The sequence below is a fragment of the Hippoglossus stenolepis genome, chromosome 6 (assembly GCF_022539355.2).
Source record: "Hippoglossus stenolepis isolate QCI-W04-F060 chromosome 6, HSTE1.2, whole genome shotgun sequence".
NCBI lineage: Eukaryota > Metazoa > Chordata > Actinopteri > Pleuronectiformes > Pleuronectidae > Hippoglossus > Hippoglossus stenolepis.
Genome location: NC_061488.1, coordinates 14,905,906 through 14,922,697, shown reverse-complemented (window position 1 = coordinate 14,922,697; position 16,792 = coordinate 14,905,906). Strand labels below are relative to the sequence as shown.

General features: G+C 43.0%; 1 protein-coding gene across 6 annotated transcripts; it reads right to left on the bottom strand.

The window, feature by feature from the left end:
* Window positions 1-1,357: 1,357 nt before the first annotated feature.
* Window positions 1,358-16,712, bottom strand: klhl17 (kelch-like family member 17). 6 transcript variants are annotated; one of them, XM_035159602.2, is made up of 12 exons: window positions 16,412-16,712; window positions 13,836-14,094; window positions 12,998-13,125; window positions 12,656-12,877; window positions 8,332-8,448; window positions 7,986-8,199; window positions 7,182-7,326; window positions 6,659-6,826; window positions 6,414-6,502; window positions 6,179-6,252; window positions 5,856-6,037; window positions 1,358-3,657 (listed from the first exon to the last, which is right to left on the bottom strand). In XM_035159602.2, exons 2-12 carry the CDS (start codon window positions 14,047-14,049, stop codon window positions 3,429-3,431), a joined length of 1,782 nt encoding a protein of 593 aa, XP_035015493.1. In that variant the 5' UTR covers window positions 14,050-14,094; window positions 16,412-16,712; the 3' UTR covers window positions 1,358-3,428. The 6 variants fall into 6 exon arrangements, with proteins under 6 accessions (XP_035015493.1, XP_035015496.1, XP_035015492.1 ...); XM_035159605.2 differs by having other exon boundaries at window positions 12,998-13,119; window positions 16,412-16,549; XM_035159601.2 differs by lacking the exon at window positions 16,412-16,712 and adding an exon at window positions 15,627-15,869.
* Window positions 16,713-16,792: the final 80 nt, after the last annotated feature.

Genomic DNA, 16,792 nt, shown 5'->3' with positions numbered 1-16,792 from the left:
ATGACAGCATCTCCATGGCCCGATAAGGGCTGTGCAGCGGCTGACACCAGGGGAAAGGGGAGAGGCTCCAGTGGGAGGAACTGACCGGCCCCCCCCCCCCTCTCACCCCGGGATCAGCTGCAGCAGCTCCTCCGGAGTGAGCACACTCATATGGACAAGTTGTAAACTCATTAGCATCCTCATGGCAGCAGAGGTGACTCGCAGCTCGAGCAATTAGTGAGGCACAAACACAGAAGACGGTCAGTAATTCCAGAGTCCTCTTTGCACACGTCGAGGGATACTCCTGACAAAATCATTTTAGTTTCATACACTCGTTCCTCTCATGCTTGATATGTGGCTGTGAAATTTGAGAAGATTGACAGTGGTCAGCTTGAATTCATGTTTATAACATTGGATGCCAATGGTAACACATGATTCATCCATGAAACTTCTCAAACCGCTGTGCATACAGTATGTTCCAGAATATATGAGTAAATGGCTTCATGCATTGTTGTGCCATCAACCGTCTTGGGAGCTGCATATGTAACTTCCAAAAAAACTACGTGGCACCTTGTCTGTTGTAACCAACGTGAATTCATCTCATTCTACAAAACTTCCTGTCAACTTCCTAGAATCTGGTGATCCAGACATGATATTTTCAGTCAAAGAACAACAAACAGCAGCAGCACTCTGTAGTCTTTTTTAATTTGTATGTCGCTCTGGCCTATTTCACACGTTTCATTCCTCAGTTTATGGTTGTGCTTTCTGTTCATCAACTGGTAAAATTAGTAACATCTCTAGGAAATCGAAAATGAATTGAGAGGTTCCAGATCCACTTGCATGTGTAAATTGTGTATGTGCCACCACAACGCGTGGCACAGACGATGTGATGTCCTGTTAAACCAGCTGTGTGCAGTCGTAGCACATTTCCCATCATTCAAAGCTGTAGTATTTTGCTGTGTTTACTGTATTAGTCCTGTTTGTATTGAGAGTGGGAGTTCATAGGTTCGAGTGCATGCAGCGGCCGCCACAGGTGTGAATGCCATGTAACTGAGGTCAAGAAGGGTAAAGTGAGAGTGTTCAGCTGTCTGCTTGGATCACTGTGAAAGAGGAGTATGTTGGGAAGGTACCAAGCAACAGTGTTTAGTGAGCCTAGCAACAAACACTGTTACCGACACGGCTTTCAGTGTGCGTGTGTGTTTTTATGTGTTTTCATTGGGCATTTAACTGGGTCTCTTATCCAAAGTGACATGTAGTGAGCAGAGTGAGACGCTTGCAGTACTTGGAGATGCATTTAATTTAAAGGATATACTTTCAAATGTTGTACTGATCAGTGTATGGGTGCGTGTGTGTGTGTGTATTCAAAGTCATCAAGTTATCACATCTGAAAACAACTTTATTTCCTTTTTTAGTGTGTAGTATTGCTCCATTTCATAATAGTGCAAAATTCAATATTTTAAAGTTCCTCATAAATAACAAACATAAATAAACAAGTATCACCACATTAAACACAAACTAAAAAAGTAACAGATACATTGAAATTGCACATCCATAACTTTAGCTATCTTTTTTTTAATTTACAGTTGAATCAGCAGAATGGAGGCCAAAGTCTTGTGTGGTTTTGTGCACCTTTTGTCTTTAAGTGTGTCTCACGGTGACTTTACAGAATAACGGCATCTCCATAAGACCATCACAGCCCCGATTCTACTGGGTCCACTCTAACGCATAGATGTCAAAAGTAAACAGATCCAGATCAACAAAATCCTTCAAAATAAGGAGAAACAAAAAGGCAACTTCCTAGAAGTCTGGAATGAAAATATCACTGCGCTACACATGAACTGAACTGAACCCAGGTATTGACTCTTAACTGAGACAAGACTCATAATGTGATCCATTTATGTTAGAAAATGCAAGTTCCGTGGTGATTATTGGAAATCACTGGTAGAACCACTGGTTCTATAGCCAGTGTAGTTGTTGCTAATTATACAGTTGTTTGTAGTTCAACTTGGATCTATTTCGAAAATGAGGTAATAAAACAAGACACTACACTTGATGGAGTGTAGAGGGAAATATGACAGCACCAAGTGTCGACCACGTGACTCTTTCTGGTCAAGTGTTGGTATACTGAAGATAAACTACAGTAGTACTCACTGTGTTAGGCATTTTAAGCTGTCACATGTGCAGTGATTAAATCACTCTGTGTCTTTTGAAATGCAATAGAGACGCAGGATTAAATAAAACATAGTCTTTTCACTGACTGGTCAATAGGTGTGCAGGCAAATGAAGCTTTTTGCACAAATGTAGTAAACATGTGTTGCGGTGTGAGATCATGCTTGTGGCAGTGAAGAAACATTAAGAAATGCAAATGAAATCCTGCATATCAAAATGCAACTCTCAGTCCTCGCAGGAGAAACCCAACAAACTCCTCTCACACTGACATTCTCTTCGTCATTGCCATTGATGGTTTGCACATCACGCACATAAATTAATATATTAATAACACTCTTAAATAGGCATAGGTCTGATCTGTGTCCTTCTATAAGCATCTTTAAAAACTGAATATATTATCATTTATACATTTTATGAATAAATACACTTCAATATAGTTGTTCTGTTTTTGGATGAAAAAAGGATCCAAACTCATTTGCAGAACTGAGGGTCGAGCTGCTCTGCACGCTGGTTTCCATGCTCTCTTGCAGTGTGGGAAGGGTTTAAGAGCATTGCCTGTGACTGCCACCTAGTGTGGCATGGCAGCACTACAACATTTTATCCTCCCGTAGGGAGTCGATGCCATTACGTAAACATGCATGGTTTCACCAATCGAACGTTACATTCCAAAAGTAAAATCATTCTGTTTCTCTTTTTTATACATTTTACAAAATCATCTAAATAAAGATCTTGCAGAAGACGGCAACATCAAACCCATAACATTTACGTCACACATGACAGAAGTGCCCACCACGTTTCATGATGAGTGGGTCAATGAGTGGTGGGGGAAAAACCAGGAGCTTGAGGAAAGAGCGGTCAAAGTTCACACATCTTGATCCAGGAATATCTTGAAGAGAGAGGGAGCTGGTATCTTTATGGTGGAGCTGTACCATGGACATTCAGGCATCCAGAGTCCATTCCAGAATTACTGGCACTTGGTAAAAATTAGCCAGAGTGGTTTAACCATTTTCAGAGATTCTGATTTAGAATTCCTGGTTTATGTTGCACGTTTTAACGACATGGTCAGCTAATCTTTACCAAGAGTGCCACTAATTATTGATGGTACTGTATTAACCGAACCAGGCATTTCCCCTTTTTCTTTTCGCCCTCCCATCCATTTACCTGTCCACTCCCATCCTCCGCTCCTCCTCACCATCTCAAACCGAGCAGTTGCGCCTCTTCCCAGAGCCAGCCTGGGCTGTAGCAGCAGAGGCTGAGCTCAGCCAAGTGGTGACCCCGTGTCAAAGACTTGTGGAGGAAACCGAGAGGGTGGGTGAGGAGGGCGGTGGGAAGTTCAGCAGCTCCAGCACGGCCACGCCCACGCTACTGCGCCGTGTGAACATGCAGGAGGCCGCGACCCACTTGTTGCTGCGCGGGTTGTACTTCTCAATGGAGTTGAGACTGGAACTGCCATCGTTGCCTCCCACTGCGTATAACCAGCCGTCCATAGACACCAGGTCATGGGTGCTCCTGGAAACAGAAAATTAAATCTGGTTTTACAAATATATAAATTCTGTATGTATTCTACAGCCTTACTGCAAATGATTAAAAAGCCATTTCAGTTGGTCCTATCTGAAGTGAAAAATAATCTCAATGTTTTCCATTTCATTTTGATAATTCTTCATTCATCACAGTCCAAAGAAATGCAGATTAAGGTTAGGTAAATTGGAGACTCTAAATTGTGTGAATGTGTTGGTTCTGCTATACACTGGCGACCTAGGGTGTACCACGCCTCTCGCCTAATATCACCTGGAATTGGCTCCTCCTCCTGCTGTGACCCTCAAAGGACTAGTGATATAGATAATGGATGGATAGATTTATTACAGAGTGCGAGTAGACATTTGTGATTGACACTGAATGCAGTGTCTGCTTTGCATTACTTTCATAATGTGCAATTCCACTGCAAAAGAGATTGTGACAGAAATATTCTAAAATTAGATGTATGAGTCATATCATCATGGAACAATGACATATCATCCTGTCATACAGTTTGAGGCCAAAAGGAAGTACCAATTATAATTTAACTTAATTATTAATTATATCAGAGGATCATTGGAAGTTGGGAGAAACACTAAAACTGAACATTTTCTTTATCTGTCATCAACAATGATTTGTTGTTTTTCCGTGTCCAAGGGATTATCAAGATTTACAGTATCAAGATTGTTTGACCCAGATAATCTGTAAATATTTTTACATCAGCTGGTGCCAAATGTGTTTTGAGAGCGACAGGTGAGCGGTGAACACAGTGTGATGTTTGGTCTGTGTAAATGGAGCCTCTCAGCACCTGGATAAGAAAAGCACCCAAAGCCACACTGGTGATTAACACATGAGTTATTTATGGGGCTGCACAGTCAACAGGATACTGCAGAAGCCTGGAAACATCACAGACATTAGCCCCTTTAACCCAGCCTGTTCATGGCAGGAATGTTGCACCTTTATTACGTCTCGCCATTCTGTATAAAAAGGCACAGGGCGGGTCATAGACACAGAGGTGGGTGAACGTCTGGGTTAAGGGGAGAGTTGGTGTGGCGGGACACGTGTAAACGCTGTTGTGTTACACATCACACCTCTAGTTACGGATCGACAGCACAGCATCAGAAATCGCACTCTTGGTCGGCAGCATACTGGGTTTGTTTGGTTCAGTATAAATAAGCAAAGTGTTTTCTTCATGGCAATATAGTGTTAAAAAAAAGAGGCTGTGTGTGTGTGTGTGTGTGTGTGTGTGTGTGTGTGTGTGGGGGCAGGGAATATCTGAATTTGTCCTAACATCACAGACTGCTTCGTCTCCCTCTCTGATGTCGATGCTGTATCAGAGTGTGCATGCAAGCCTGCATTAATGGACAAACTTGCTTTGACAATCACCTGCGAGACAAGTTTCATCTTCTAACAATGAGGAAAAAAGAAACTACTGTTGTAGAAAAATAAAGAATGATCGGGGGTCCCATCCCTTGAATCACAAAGATTTTCCACAGGGCAAAATAATCACAGTAGGTGTTTTCTTATGAGAAACTCAGAAAAGACTGCAGTGTTAAGGCAAGATTGGTGATTTGGAATTGGAATCATAGAACCCGGTTGTCCTGATGGCTCAGTTGGCTTAGGTGTGTATCACTCAATCACATTTCCTGGATCCACCCCAGCTCCTTTGTCATATGTCATCTGTCCTCACATCTTTTTGCTGACGCGCTCAAATGTACAGGTCAGATAAACAAATGCAAAAAACATATTTCCACTAATAGAAATGAAGCAGACACTTGAAATGAGTAATGTAATTGTGTAACTTTAACACAAGGTGCCTTTGGTACAGACTGGAATGGGGCCTGCTCATTTTTTGCAGTGTTTACACTTAGTAGCTCTGCCTTTGTAATATAACAAAAAGGAACAGATTAGGCTGCAAGGTGCTTTCTCACCAGCTCTGGTGGCTCTCATCTCTAAAACAATGGAACCAGTCCTCCAAACATTTATCTCTGAATGATGCTTGGATTTCTTGTGCAGTTTTACTCTTGAGTTGTAGCAGTTGAAAATGTTTTGGTGCATTGTTCAAAGTGGGTAGACTTCATTCCAATTCTTTCCTTATCGTACTTTAAACTGCTGTGAAGACATACTTCTTTCTAACTGCACTTGGACCTGACAGTTCTGTTCATATCAAAGTGAGTTGTTTCCAGACTAACCTGCGTATGTTCATGGGGGCCACTCCCTCCCAGGTGTTGGTCTTGGGGTTGAACCGCTCCACCGAGTTCAGGCAGCTGGTGCCGTCATTCCCTCCCGCGACATACAGCATGCCGTCCAGCACGGCCACCCCGGCACTGCTGCGCCGACTCAGCATGTTGGCTATGGCTGTCCATGTGTTGCTCTGTTCATCAGATCAAGACAGTGGATTGGTCACATGCTCATACATTCCTCCATAATGCCATGTGTTTTCTTCTGCATTCACATTCCACACCTGGCAACAGACATCTTACTCTGATGATAAATTTAACAGCATACAACTTACCTGCGGGTCATATTTCTCCACTGTTGCAAGATGTGAGGAGCTGTCATAACCTCCTACTGCGTACAAGCTGCTATCTGGAGGGGAAAAGGGAGTAAACACTCAGAATGTAAATATTAGGATTATAATACCGAAGGTGCAACTCCCCCTTGATTTCAGATATTAAAATGTAGACAGTAATGTACACATAAAGTTGAACAGTATGTTCACATTAATGTGTTTTCTGGCAATTTCCTACCCAGAGTTGCGACTCGGACATATCTTCTGCGGGTGCTCATGGCAGCAATTGAGGTCCATGTACTAGTCAGAGCGTCATAGCGCTCAGCACTGAGAGAAGAGAAAAACACTTTCAATTCAATATAATGACACTGCAAAGCTTCACTATATAAATGAACTGTCTTTAAGATCTGGTCTCGAAAACACACAAAAAAGCTAAAACACTGCACTAAATCACAGCTCCATACTATCATTGTCTGTGTGTACCTGTTGAGACAGGAAGCCCCATCATAACCTCCTGCAGCGTACAGCAGGCCGTGTAGTACAGCTACACCCAAACAGCTCCGTCGTGTTCCCATGGAAACCTCAGGCTGCCAGGAGTTGGTGATGGGGTCGTAAGACTCCACAGTTGCAAGGTCTGAGGTGCCATCATACCTGAGGAGATTTGGATGTAAATTAATCAGAAAAGGCTTTTTGATGATTAACGTAGCAAATGTTGCCTCGAATCATCTTTTCATAAATATGCAACGCATGGCAACAGAACAACAGTCGACTTTAAAAGCTATTTTTAAAAGAGGAAAACATTTCAACAGCTTATCCGAAGGACGCAGCTGTTTAACCTTTGCATATCTATCACTCAGGATTGTTTTTAATAGTCAAAACATCCGAATATACCACCTTCCAATCCTCTTTACAAAAGTCAGGTTTAGTTCATAACACAACCTTATGTTTGTTTGAGTGATGAGATGGTGGGTTGGTAGAAATCAACATCATGGTTGGCATCACTCACCCTCCAACAGCATAGAGTCTGTTGCCAATAGCTGCCACGCCCACCCGTGCCCGCCGAGTGGACATGGACGCCACCATGTGCCAGCGGTCGGTCCTGGTGTCGTAAGCCTCACAGTCTCCATGGATGGCAAACAAGCTGCCACCGCCTGGGACACACAGCAACAAAACAACATTTTAACATCAAGCAGTTTAGCGGTTGTGGCGAAAGTGTGGCATCATTTCAGAGGGATCGTTGATGTTAGGTTGTCAGGTTATTTTGGCTGAGACCGACAAAGACTCCTGGCGTAGAATTAATGGATGATAATATTCTCATAAACTGCACAAACAACTATGTTGTAATTGCAAATTAACAGTTTTAGGCTCAAAACAAAATAAGGAACTGTACTCGAATTGCTATGATTTAGTTGTTAGGGAATTTGGGATTATGCAAGGCTTCAGCATGTAAAACATAACTACATTAAACTGACTTTCTTTTCTCAAACAACTAAACTAAAAAAGACAAATGATATTATCTCTGAGTAGAAAAACTCATCTAGATATGATCACAAAGCAGGAAGTGGCATTCAGTGCTTGTTTCATTCAAATCTCGTGGTGAATCAGATTTTTCACTTTTCTTTTTGAAACACATAGTATAATGTCTAAGATACACGACTACATGATACAATACTGCAAAACTACCAGACAAGATCGGATATAATTATTTCACCATTTTTATCTCCCAGCTACATAAATACTCATATTTTTATAGTTTCTGAGTGACATGGGATGTGTCGCCAAAGTGTACCCTGGTAGGTACCACACTGACCAACAGCAAAGAGCACGGGGCTGGCGCCCTCACAGCGACGCAAGCGTGTTCGGCTGTTGCTGAGGACGCCCCTCTGCTCAGGCATCAGGTGGTACTTCAGGGCCTCAATCAGCAGGTCCTTGCACTCAGAATGATGACGCACCAGCAGCTCCGTGTCAACATTGCTCATTAGAAAGTCTCGCTTCAACAGTGGCAGCCTTACACACTTCATCAGCTGACAGGGACAGAGAATGGTGGGAGGTCAATTCAGATTAAGATGGGGAAAGGGGGTGTTAAGTACATTATTGTCAAACTAAAAAAGTTCAGAGTTGAGACATCATGTCTGGTGAGATGGAACCAGTCTTACCCATGGCACATGTTGCCTGCGTCCATCTATATCATGTTTCACCCAGCTCAACACGGACCGGTACACTTCCTCCTCAGATGGCACATTGAGATTATCACTGGAGATCAAGTCCAGGACCTGGATGAGGGAGGACAAAGCTGATTTTATATAATATTTACATAAATGATTTCATCAGATGTAAATCTACAGTGCCATGAAGTTAACTGTAACCATCCAAAAAGCCTTACAGCAGCATTTGCTTATGAAAAAAAGGACAGTGAAAGATCTGTTTCAACACAGGAAGAAAATTGCGTTGGCCCCAGACTGTTAGTTTCGGTATGTTGTACCTGAATTTGTCTGCTGAGCTGTTGCCTCTGTTCCTTCCTCTTCTCTTCTCCCTCCCCTGACCTGATACTCTTTATCCTGACTGATTGGTGGCGCTATGCCTTGTCTGCATTGTTTTAAAATGGCACCAATCTAATTGAATGAATCAATGAAAGATAAAGCTAAACAAATCATTTTAGGCACCATTTTAACTTTGACCATTCCAGCATTAATGCTTGTGTGCCACTGTAAGGTCTGTATGTGTGTAGTGGTGCTGTGATATATTTTAAGTTAGTATTATGTGTATGTGTGTTTCTGTGGCACGACTACGGTGCTGCAGTCCGAGAGGCTTGTTGGCACAATTCCCAGATCAACCCAAAGCTAGCAGGCCTGGGTGGGGCCAGAGCAGCCAGCTGCTGCTGCTGCTGCTGTCGTCTTCCCTGGGCAGATCAGGGCAACAGTTTATAGCCTAACAGCCTCCAATAATCCACAGTCACACAGAGAAATACTGCTACTGCTGCTACTGCTGCTGCCCCACCCTGCAGTCCCTTTTGCGACTGCATGCATAAAAGTGTGTGTATATGTAGAGATGTAAAGAAAAGGAAGACAGCATGAATGAAAAGGGTTTGATGCATGAGACACCTATGCACACAGCAATAACAATTCATTCATCCATTGTTTTCTTCAAAATGTCACACGTGTAATGCAACATCTGGAAATCATCACCAAAGTAAACTAGTGAATATCCTGTCATGCTTTTCCACATCCTTCACAGAACAATGAAAGAAATATGGAGCATATTTCACAACTCCATGAGCTCAGAGCAGCCCGGATATAAACGCGGATCTGCTGTAGATTTATCACAGTCACAGAACGACTGCAGACAGAATGGGGGGGGGGGCAAAGCAAAAAGAAATAGTAAAACAGAAGAGTGGAGACGAATAAAAGAAAATGGTCTCTTTTTAATCTGGCTTTATGCTTCTTAACTTTAATGGACTGCGCCCACACACGCACATTGCAGATCCAGTCTTGAGGCTTTGAAAGCCACAGACAGAGCGGGTGAAGCTCTGTGTTTTACCCTGTGGGAGCAGTCTTTTCAGTGCTGTGGGGATTTCTTCTTAGATAGGTGACAAGATAACGGGGAAGTGATGCTGGCAGCTGTTTGTTGTCTTCTCACCGCTACTTTAATTCATAGAAACATTGTTTGATAGAGCTTTTTCAACAGGTTCACAATTTTTCCAGAGAATAATTCATGGATCTGATATCTATAAGCATGTGAAATTTGGTGCAGCTTGATTGAATTTAAGGGGACTGTTGGGTCTTGACAGAGTCATTCTCTCTACTGAGTGCCATTCTAGTGTCTCTTTAATATAATGGGCTTTTAGATTGTGTATGCTATTTTGAGGCCAATAAAATCAAAAGCATAAAAAATAAAAAAAATAGTAAAAAGTAAAAAAAGACTTTGAGAACAACATCCTATTCATGACCACTCAGGAATTTTCACATAACTGACAGGTTAAAGGTATATTTGAAAATGTGGGGCAGTGTTCTGATACTCATACTTGAAATCATAGGCCGGTTTACCTCCTGTAAAAATGAACATGAATCCCTTATCACCAGACTTGTGAATCTAGCAGGTCCCCGTCCTGTGTGTTGGTTTTGGGTTTTAGCAGCCTGTGCCTTTTTGTTTCTTTAACCTTTATTTAACCGGGGGAGTTTCTCGGAAAACAATGCTTTCTTATTTTAGGAATTCTCTGGCTCACTACACACTCACTAACAATCAGCCGCTGTCTGACCTACTGGCGGCTGGGCCACTCTAGTGAGTAGCTGATTTTCTGTGCCTTGCTCAACGCCACTTCAGCAGTTTATTCTGATAGTTTTGGGAATCCAGTAAGCAACCGTTTGGCCACTGCTGCTCCACTTGATGGCTCTTACCGAACTAGCTTGACTAAATCTAACCTGAATCCCCCCCTAAAACCTTAACTAAATTTTAAAAAAACACTAAGTTAGTGGGGGGGGGGGAAAGAAACCCTTACTTAAACCTCAGAGAGGTAAGCAACACTTTCACTTCTATTAACAGCACAGACGCTGTGATAATGTCACTTGTTTTACCTAATTACCACATCCAGGAGAGGAACCACAGCTGTGTTGCTGCTGAGCCAAGCTCAGGAATAAGAGATAATTTGGCTTCATTTGCCAGATCAGGGGAGTTATTTATGAGGGTTTACGGGGGACACGACCCTGCACTTTTTAAATGGTGAATGTTTTTTTTCAATAGAAGTACATATTATCTCTCTGAGATGAGGGACAATCTGTTTAAAGGACTTTAGTTGGTTTCATCCAACATCGCAGCTAAACAAAATACACTCAGCCTGGTGTGTGAATAGACCTACATACTGGCACAAGAACAAAGCAACAGACCTACTTCACACCACCAAGTCCCCCATGAGTTGCCACAGAGGACACTCTGACATGGGCAACAGTGGCTGGGACTTGGCTCAGCTTGTCTCCATGACAACCGCAGCGTATTAAATAGATGTACCCCCGCAGCTGGATCAGCAGGGCTTATACTCGGTTAAGGGAACCTTTACGTTTGGATAGAAAATCGTGTTCAGGGTGGAAAAGGAGAGGCTTCGAGACTTTAATAAATGTCTTTGAAAGAATTTGAAACTACACTTTCCAACTTACAGTATCAACACTAACCGTTGTGCCAATCATGACAGAATATTACGCTCTAAATCCAACTTGACCGAGATATACTTGTCATGAAATTAGTTGTATAACACGAGGGATATCTGTAGTGTTGTCATGGTTCTGTAATTTTTTGCCCACAATTTTCCTGGGTATAACAAATCTATAATGATAAACATCAACTGGGCTTACTGGCCAATTAAAACTTTGTGATTGCATGTTAACTTTCTAGAGTGATGTAAAAGTAGCATGCAGCAGTGACTCGAGGTTATAAATCCCTTCCAAAAAGAGAAAAAACAAAGTGTGGATGATGTCTTTCGACACAATCTATTAGGTTGGCTGACAATACAATATTCACGGTGAGATCATGTTGGGATGTCGTATCACTTTAGTGTTCAACTTAGCTAACTGTTAGCCATAGAAAATGGCATTGTGGAATGAATGTGTTATGCTTTTTCAAATGAACACACTCAGTCCATCACTGTGCTTCACTCAATACATGAATTCCCACTTCACTAATGTTAATTATGAGGGAACTAAGAATATCATTCATATTTGCTGCATGCTTTTAGCTATTTAGCTACACATATGAACTATTGGTGATTTACTGTGAGAGGGTCGATCAGTTGCTGCTGAACAAAATAACAGGAAAGCTATGAAGCAGCCTGTTTCACCAGATGTTCTGTTAGCCTGCATGGGGTTACATAACTGAAACCTTTCACTTGACATGCAACGTCTTTATCTGGAGAATGTGTCACAGACATGAAAAATGGTTGAAGAACCCACATGGGTTATAATTACATATTATGTAAATAAGTTAACAGAACTGCAGTAGTTTACTAACTGTTTTCTGTACCAACACCTTTGAGATTGAATTTTCACCCCTGTGCCTGATAAAATAGTCCATGGCAGCAACAAGTAACAGTGATTGATGCAGCTAGCTGATGTTTTCTAATGAGTGTTAAATACACAGCATGCTGATGGGCATTTCTCTCAGGCGAGTCTGTGGGGAGTTGAAAAAATGATCAGTATTCTCAGTATTACTCCATGTTTGCTTTTCGTTCCGTTTGTCACAAAATAAACTCAGACGAGGCCGTAACCAGAATGTTTTGTCTACCACGTTCACCATAAACATCTGGCTTTTGTCTGCAATGAGAATGGAAACAATCTTCATTCACTCCCAGGTCCAATGACTCTGCTAATTTTTGTGTGAAAGAGGTATAACAAACACAAAAAGCAATTTCCATTAGACAGCTTTACCACCTATGTTTTCTATAAAGTACTATCTTGTAGAAGACACCGCAGGAGACAAAAAAAGTATAATGCTTACCTGTTTCAGTGGCAGCAGCATGAACTCTTCTGTCTTGGACACCTCCACAAAGTGCTGCAGGACATACTTGTGTGCTGACTTGAGCAGGTCGCTGCAGGAGTGTGTGTCAGCAAAGCCTCGGATGCCCAGGCAGTTAGAGGGGTCCAGCTGGCTGAGGAGGAATTTACAGCAGGCGTCCCGCACCCCGTTGAGCTGCAGCAGGCTTGCTGCTGGGAGCAACGTCTGGCAATTACAGGTGGAAATACATCATGAGTCTGATTGCACCTTATGGTAGATAGGGGGGGTCAAAGCAAAAGTCGGATTCAACAATTTGTTCTATAAATCTGAAATCATCAGCCTTACCTGCACATTTCCTTCCCCGACCACAATCTCAGCTGTGTAGGCATACTGGACTAACTGCTCCAAAGCCTGAGAGTCGATGTCATGAAGGGTCACGTGGGTCTGTCGACTCTCTGACATCTCATCTGCATCTCACACAATGACAGTGGTTACAATTCTCCTAGAGTTATATGCCGTAAAAATTGACTGATATAATTGCCTCCCTGTTCAATCATACTGACACACAGCAGCTCCTAATGTATACCGGGCAGCTGCCAAATATCAGCACAGTTCATTTGTTGATGTCCATTTAATCAGTTGTTTTAACTGCATGACTAAATGTATACCATCTTCTCCTATGTGCGTGTTCGTGCTTAACAGTGGGTCAGAAGGTTTCATGTTCCATCTCCTGGTAGTTTGAAGAAATCACAAACACAGTATCTACAGGAGAGCTGCCATTGCCGTTTAGCTGATAGTAAAAGATCAGCGGTCTCTGTGAAAATGGGACAGTTAGTGAGTGGGTCAGATGAGAGGCAGCCCTGGAGACTCATTGTTCCCTAACAAAGGTCTGGAATCGGGAGGAAATCTGAGACAAACACACACCTCATTAGACCACCTGTGCCACAGACAGGATGAAGGGGAAGGAAACGGTGATGCTGGGAGGATGAGGTGCACTCAGCAAACACAAATTGTGCTGTCATCAAACTATGAGCAACAATGCAATTGTATGTGCAGTTTGATGTCGGAGGCATGAACATGATGGGCTTCATGGGCATTCAGAGATGAGAGCAAAAAGTGAAGTGGAGACAGGCGATGTGTAGAGGAATATATAGACAAGCTGGACAAGATCCACTTAACTTACTGGTAAACATAGCATGGAAGTAGGGGCTGCAGGATGCCAGCACCACTTTGTGAGCCTTGATTTCTTTGTTGGAGACATGGAGCACAATGTCACACAGCAGGCCACGCTGTCGCATCCTGTTCATGGACACGAAGGAGTCGTGGTAGTGGCGCTTAGAGTTGTGCGAGATGCTGTGCCCATCGCGGTTGAGCAACTGCATGCCCCCCTCCATCATGGTGCCTGATGTGGCGGTCGCAGGCCTGGGCCACACTCTGGCCAACTGAAACCCCGAGAAAACCATTTTAATGTCAGTTAATGCCAACATCACCTTCCTACAAAAATGTCTTCCATCATCAGAAAAGTCATAAGAGCTTAGTCTATCTGTAGGGATGCAGGTGTTATGACAGATGTCCTGAGCAATCATTGTACCTACAGTTATTGTTATAGCATCCATCTTGACAGCTAAGACATGACGCCTACCACCATGGTGGAAATATCAGTACCATTACAAAGTGTTGGCTGGCCTCATTATTTGAGATTCAGTGTCAAAACTGATTAAATATAATTATGACAACAGAGAGAGTGTCAAACAGGAATTTTACTTAAACTCAAATCAACGCAGGCTTCTCATCCATTGGACTGTCTTGGTTTATTATTGCAACGACCTCTGACTAACAAGTTTAATTCCATGAGAATCAGCAGCCAACTCCCACCACCTCCTCATCCCAGCTGCAGCCTCTGTTAGGCAGGGTAGGAGGAGAGGAGGATGCAGCCTGAGTTTGCTTTTTTTTCTTTGTACACTCAGCTGCTTTGCTCTCGGATGGAGAACCCACTTCAGAACGTTGCATAACCATCGTCACGCAGCATCTCAGAAGTTGCAGTCAGAGGAATATTTAGGATGCTCTGAGGTAAACCCAAATGAAATAAATACCACATACCTAAATAAATTCAAGCAAGGTACCCCCAGCTCCACTGACGAAGAGCTTACAAATAGATAATTTATCAGAATATCCTTATTTGAGCAATTCAATTCACTAAACATGTTTGTTAATACAAAGAACAATGTATGCTACAGTAACTCAATATAGAGAAACAAAGCAGAGAAAAAAAGCAGCCTCTACAACCTCATGAGTCAAATATTGGAATATTGATCAGTTCAAAGTCTGAGACACAACCACAAATTAGTGATTGTGTTTAAGTTTCACATACCTCTCCAGTCCAGCAGACAAATGTCTGAGGATCAGTGCATCATAATAATGTCGTCATCTGTTCAGATCCACTCTTTCAACTAAACACCTGTCCCGCAGAGGACCATCGTCTCAAATGTCACAACAGCTGTCTGGCGTCTAGCTTTGGCTCCCATTTTCCAAAACACAATAGACCACAAGCCACACCAACCATCTATGGGGGGAACAACCTGCTCTCATGCCAGAGGTAATAACATGAGACAATGCTGAAAACTGAGACACTGGTACAGGGAGGTTGGGGGCCGGCGTGACAACTCGATTACCACAGATAAAACTAACAGAGAGAAGCACTGGTCCTGATCATCCCAGGCTCTTAAAATCTCCTCTCCCCTCTCTGGCTCAAAAACCTTGGCTGACATCCACACAAAGCCTCAGTGGCAAACATGCACATGCAACAATCTTGTCGGATGCACTGTAATCTCTTGTCAGTGTGGAGGGATGTTTCTCTTCATACATCAGCCTCCTTCTGGGATCTGAAGAACCCCCCCCCAACCCCCACTCCATCTATTTTGAATAACAGCAGCTATCAGCAGCTGCAGCACCGAGAATGGATGTGATCCTTTACCGGTGGCTGCGTTGAGATGATCCTTGGATTCAAGTGTCTTCCTCCAGGTGATGGCAGATAAATATGCGGCTGTCGCAGTCAGATTGGTTTCGAAAGCGGCCCCAGTGTCTGACTATCTGTCCATATTCTGACTCAGGCATACGACATATGAAGGAAGCCTCTGTTTTGTGCTGTATGGCTGTATACGGTTGACGTCAATGCAAAAAAACTGCATGAACGCTGACATCGGTTTGTTAAGGTGGAGCCGGAGCTACTGGATGAGAGAGAGGCATCGCTGCTCATGATGTTCAAATAAGAAACTGTGGGGGGTGGGGGGGGGCAGAGGTTCACATGTTAAACACAGGAGGCTCCACGGGCGCAAATGTCGACCGTTATCAACTGATATTTGTTTATTACGTGACGCGACGCGGTCGACCTTAAGCGCCCCTCTTTTTTTTTGTTGTCTGGCCAGAGTCCGGAAGTGCGTTCGATAAATACATTTGCGCTACAGCGAGAGGCGGGGTTTGGATTAGAAGCGACATGATTGGCTAGAAGCGGAACCGTCTGCTGCTTCGGTTAGCTCCGACTGCAGAATCAAACGAACACCGCTCAATCGTGTATAAAGTATATCACTGTTTTCTACTTTTGAAAGCGGCGTTTGTGTGTGTAGCATTCCTCTATTCAACCATTAAATAAACTAACATTTAATTCACAGTTTCCTTGTTTTACTCTATGTATGGGCTAACTAGCTTAGCTCACGTTAGCCCTGCCGTGACAGACGAATGAAAACCAGCAGCTTAACTCACCACCAGTCGTCGTCGGTGTCGGTGTGACAGCGCCGCTCTCTTCCTGTTTGAACGCTTACCCAGCTTTGTAACTGTGTAACGTGACGGACACACGCATGGAGAAGTTAAATATGTCCTCCGCTTTCCTCCGCTGCAGCCGAGGATTTAATGTAAAGCTCACGTGCGGCATCAAAACACTGCTGGTTCTCGCTCGCACATCTTTGACAGTGAAACTTCCAGGTTGCTGTGCTCGCCGACGTGTGTTTTGTCTCGCTGGTTGTATTAGTATTCTAACAGAGTAAATGCATCGCTTTCATTCATCGACATAAACCAAAATAAGCTGGTTGTAATGGACCAAAGTAACGTGTTGCTCTTGTTACGTTTCGAGAGGCTTCACGGCGC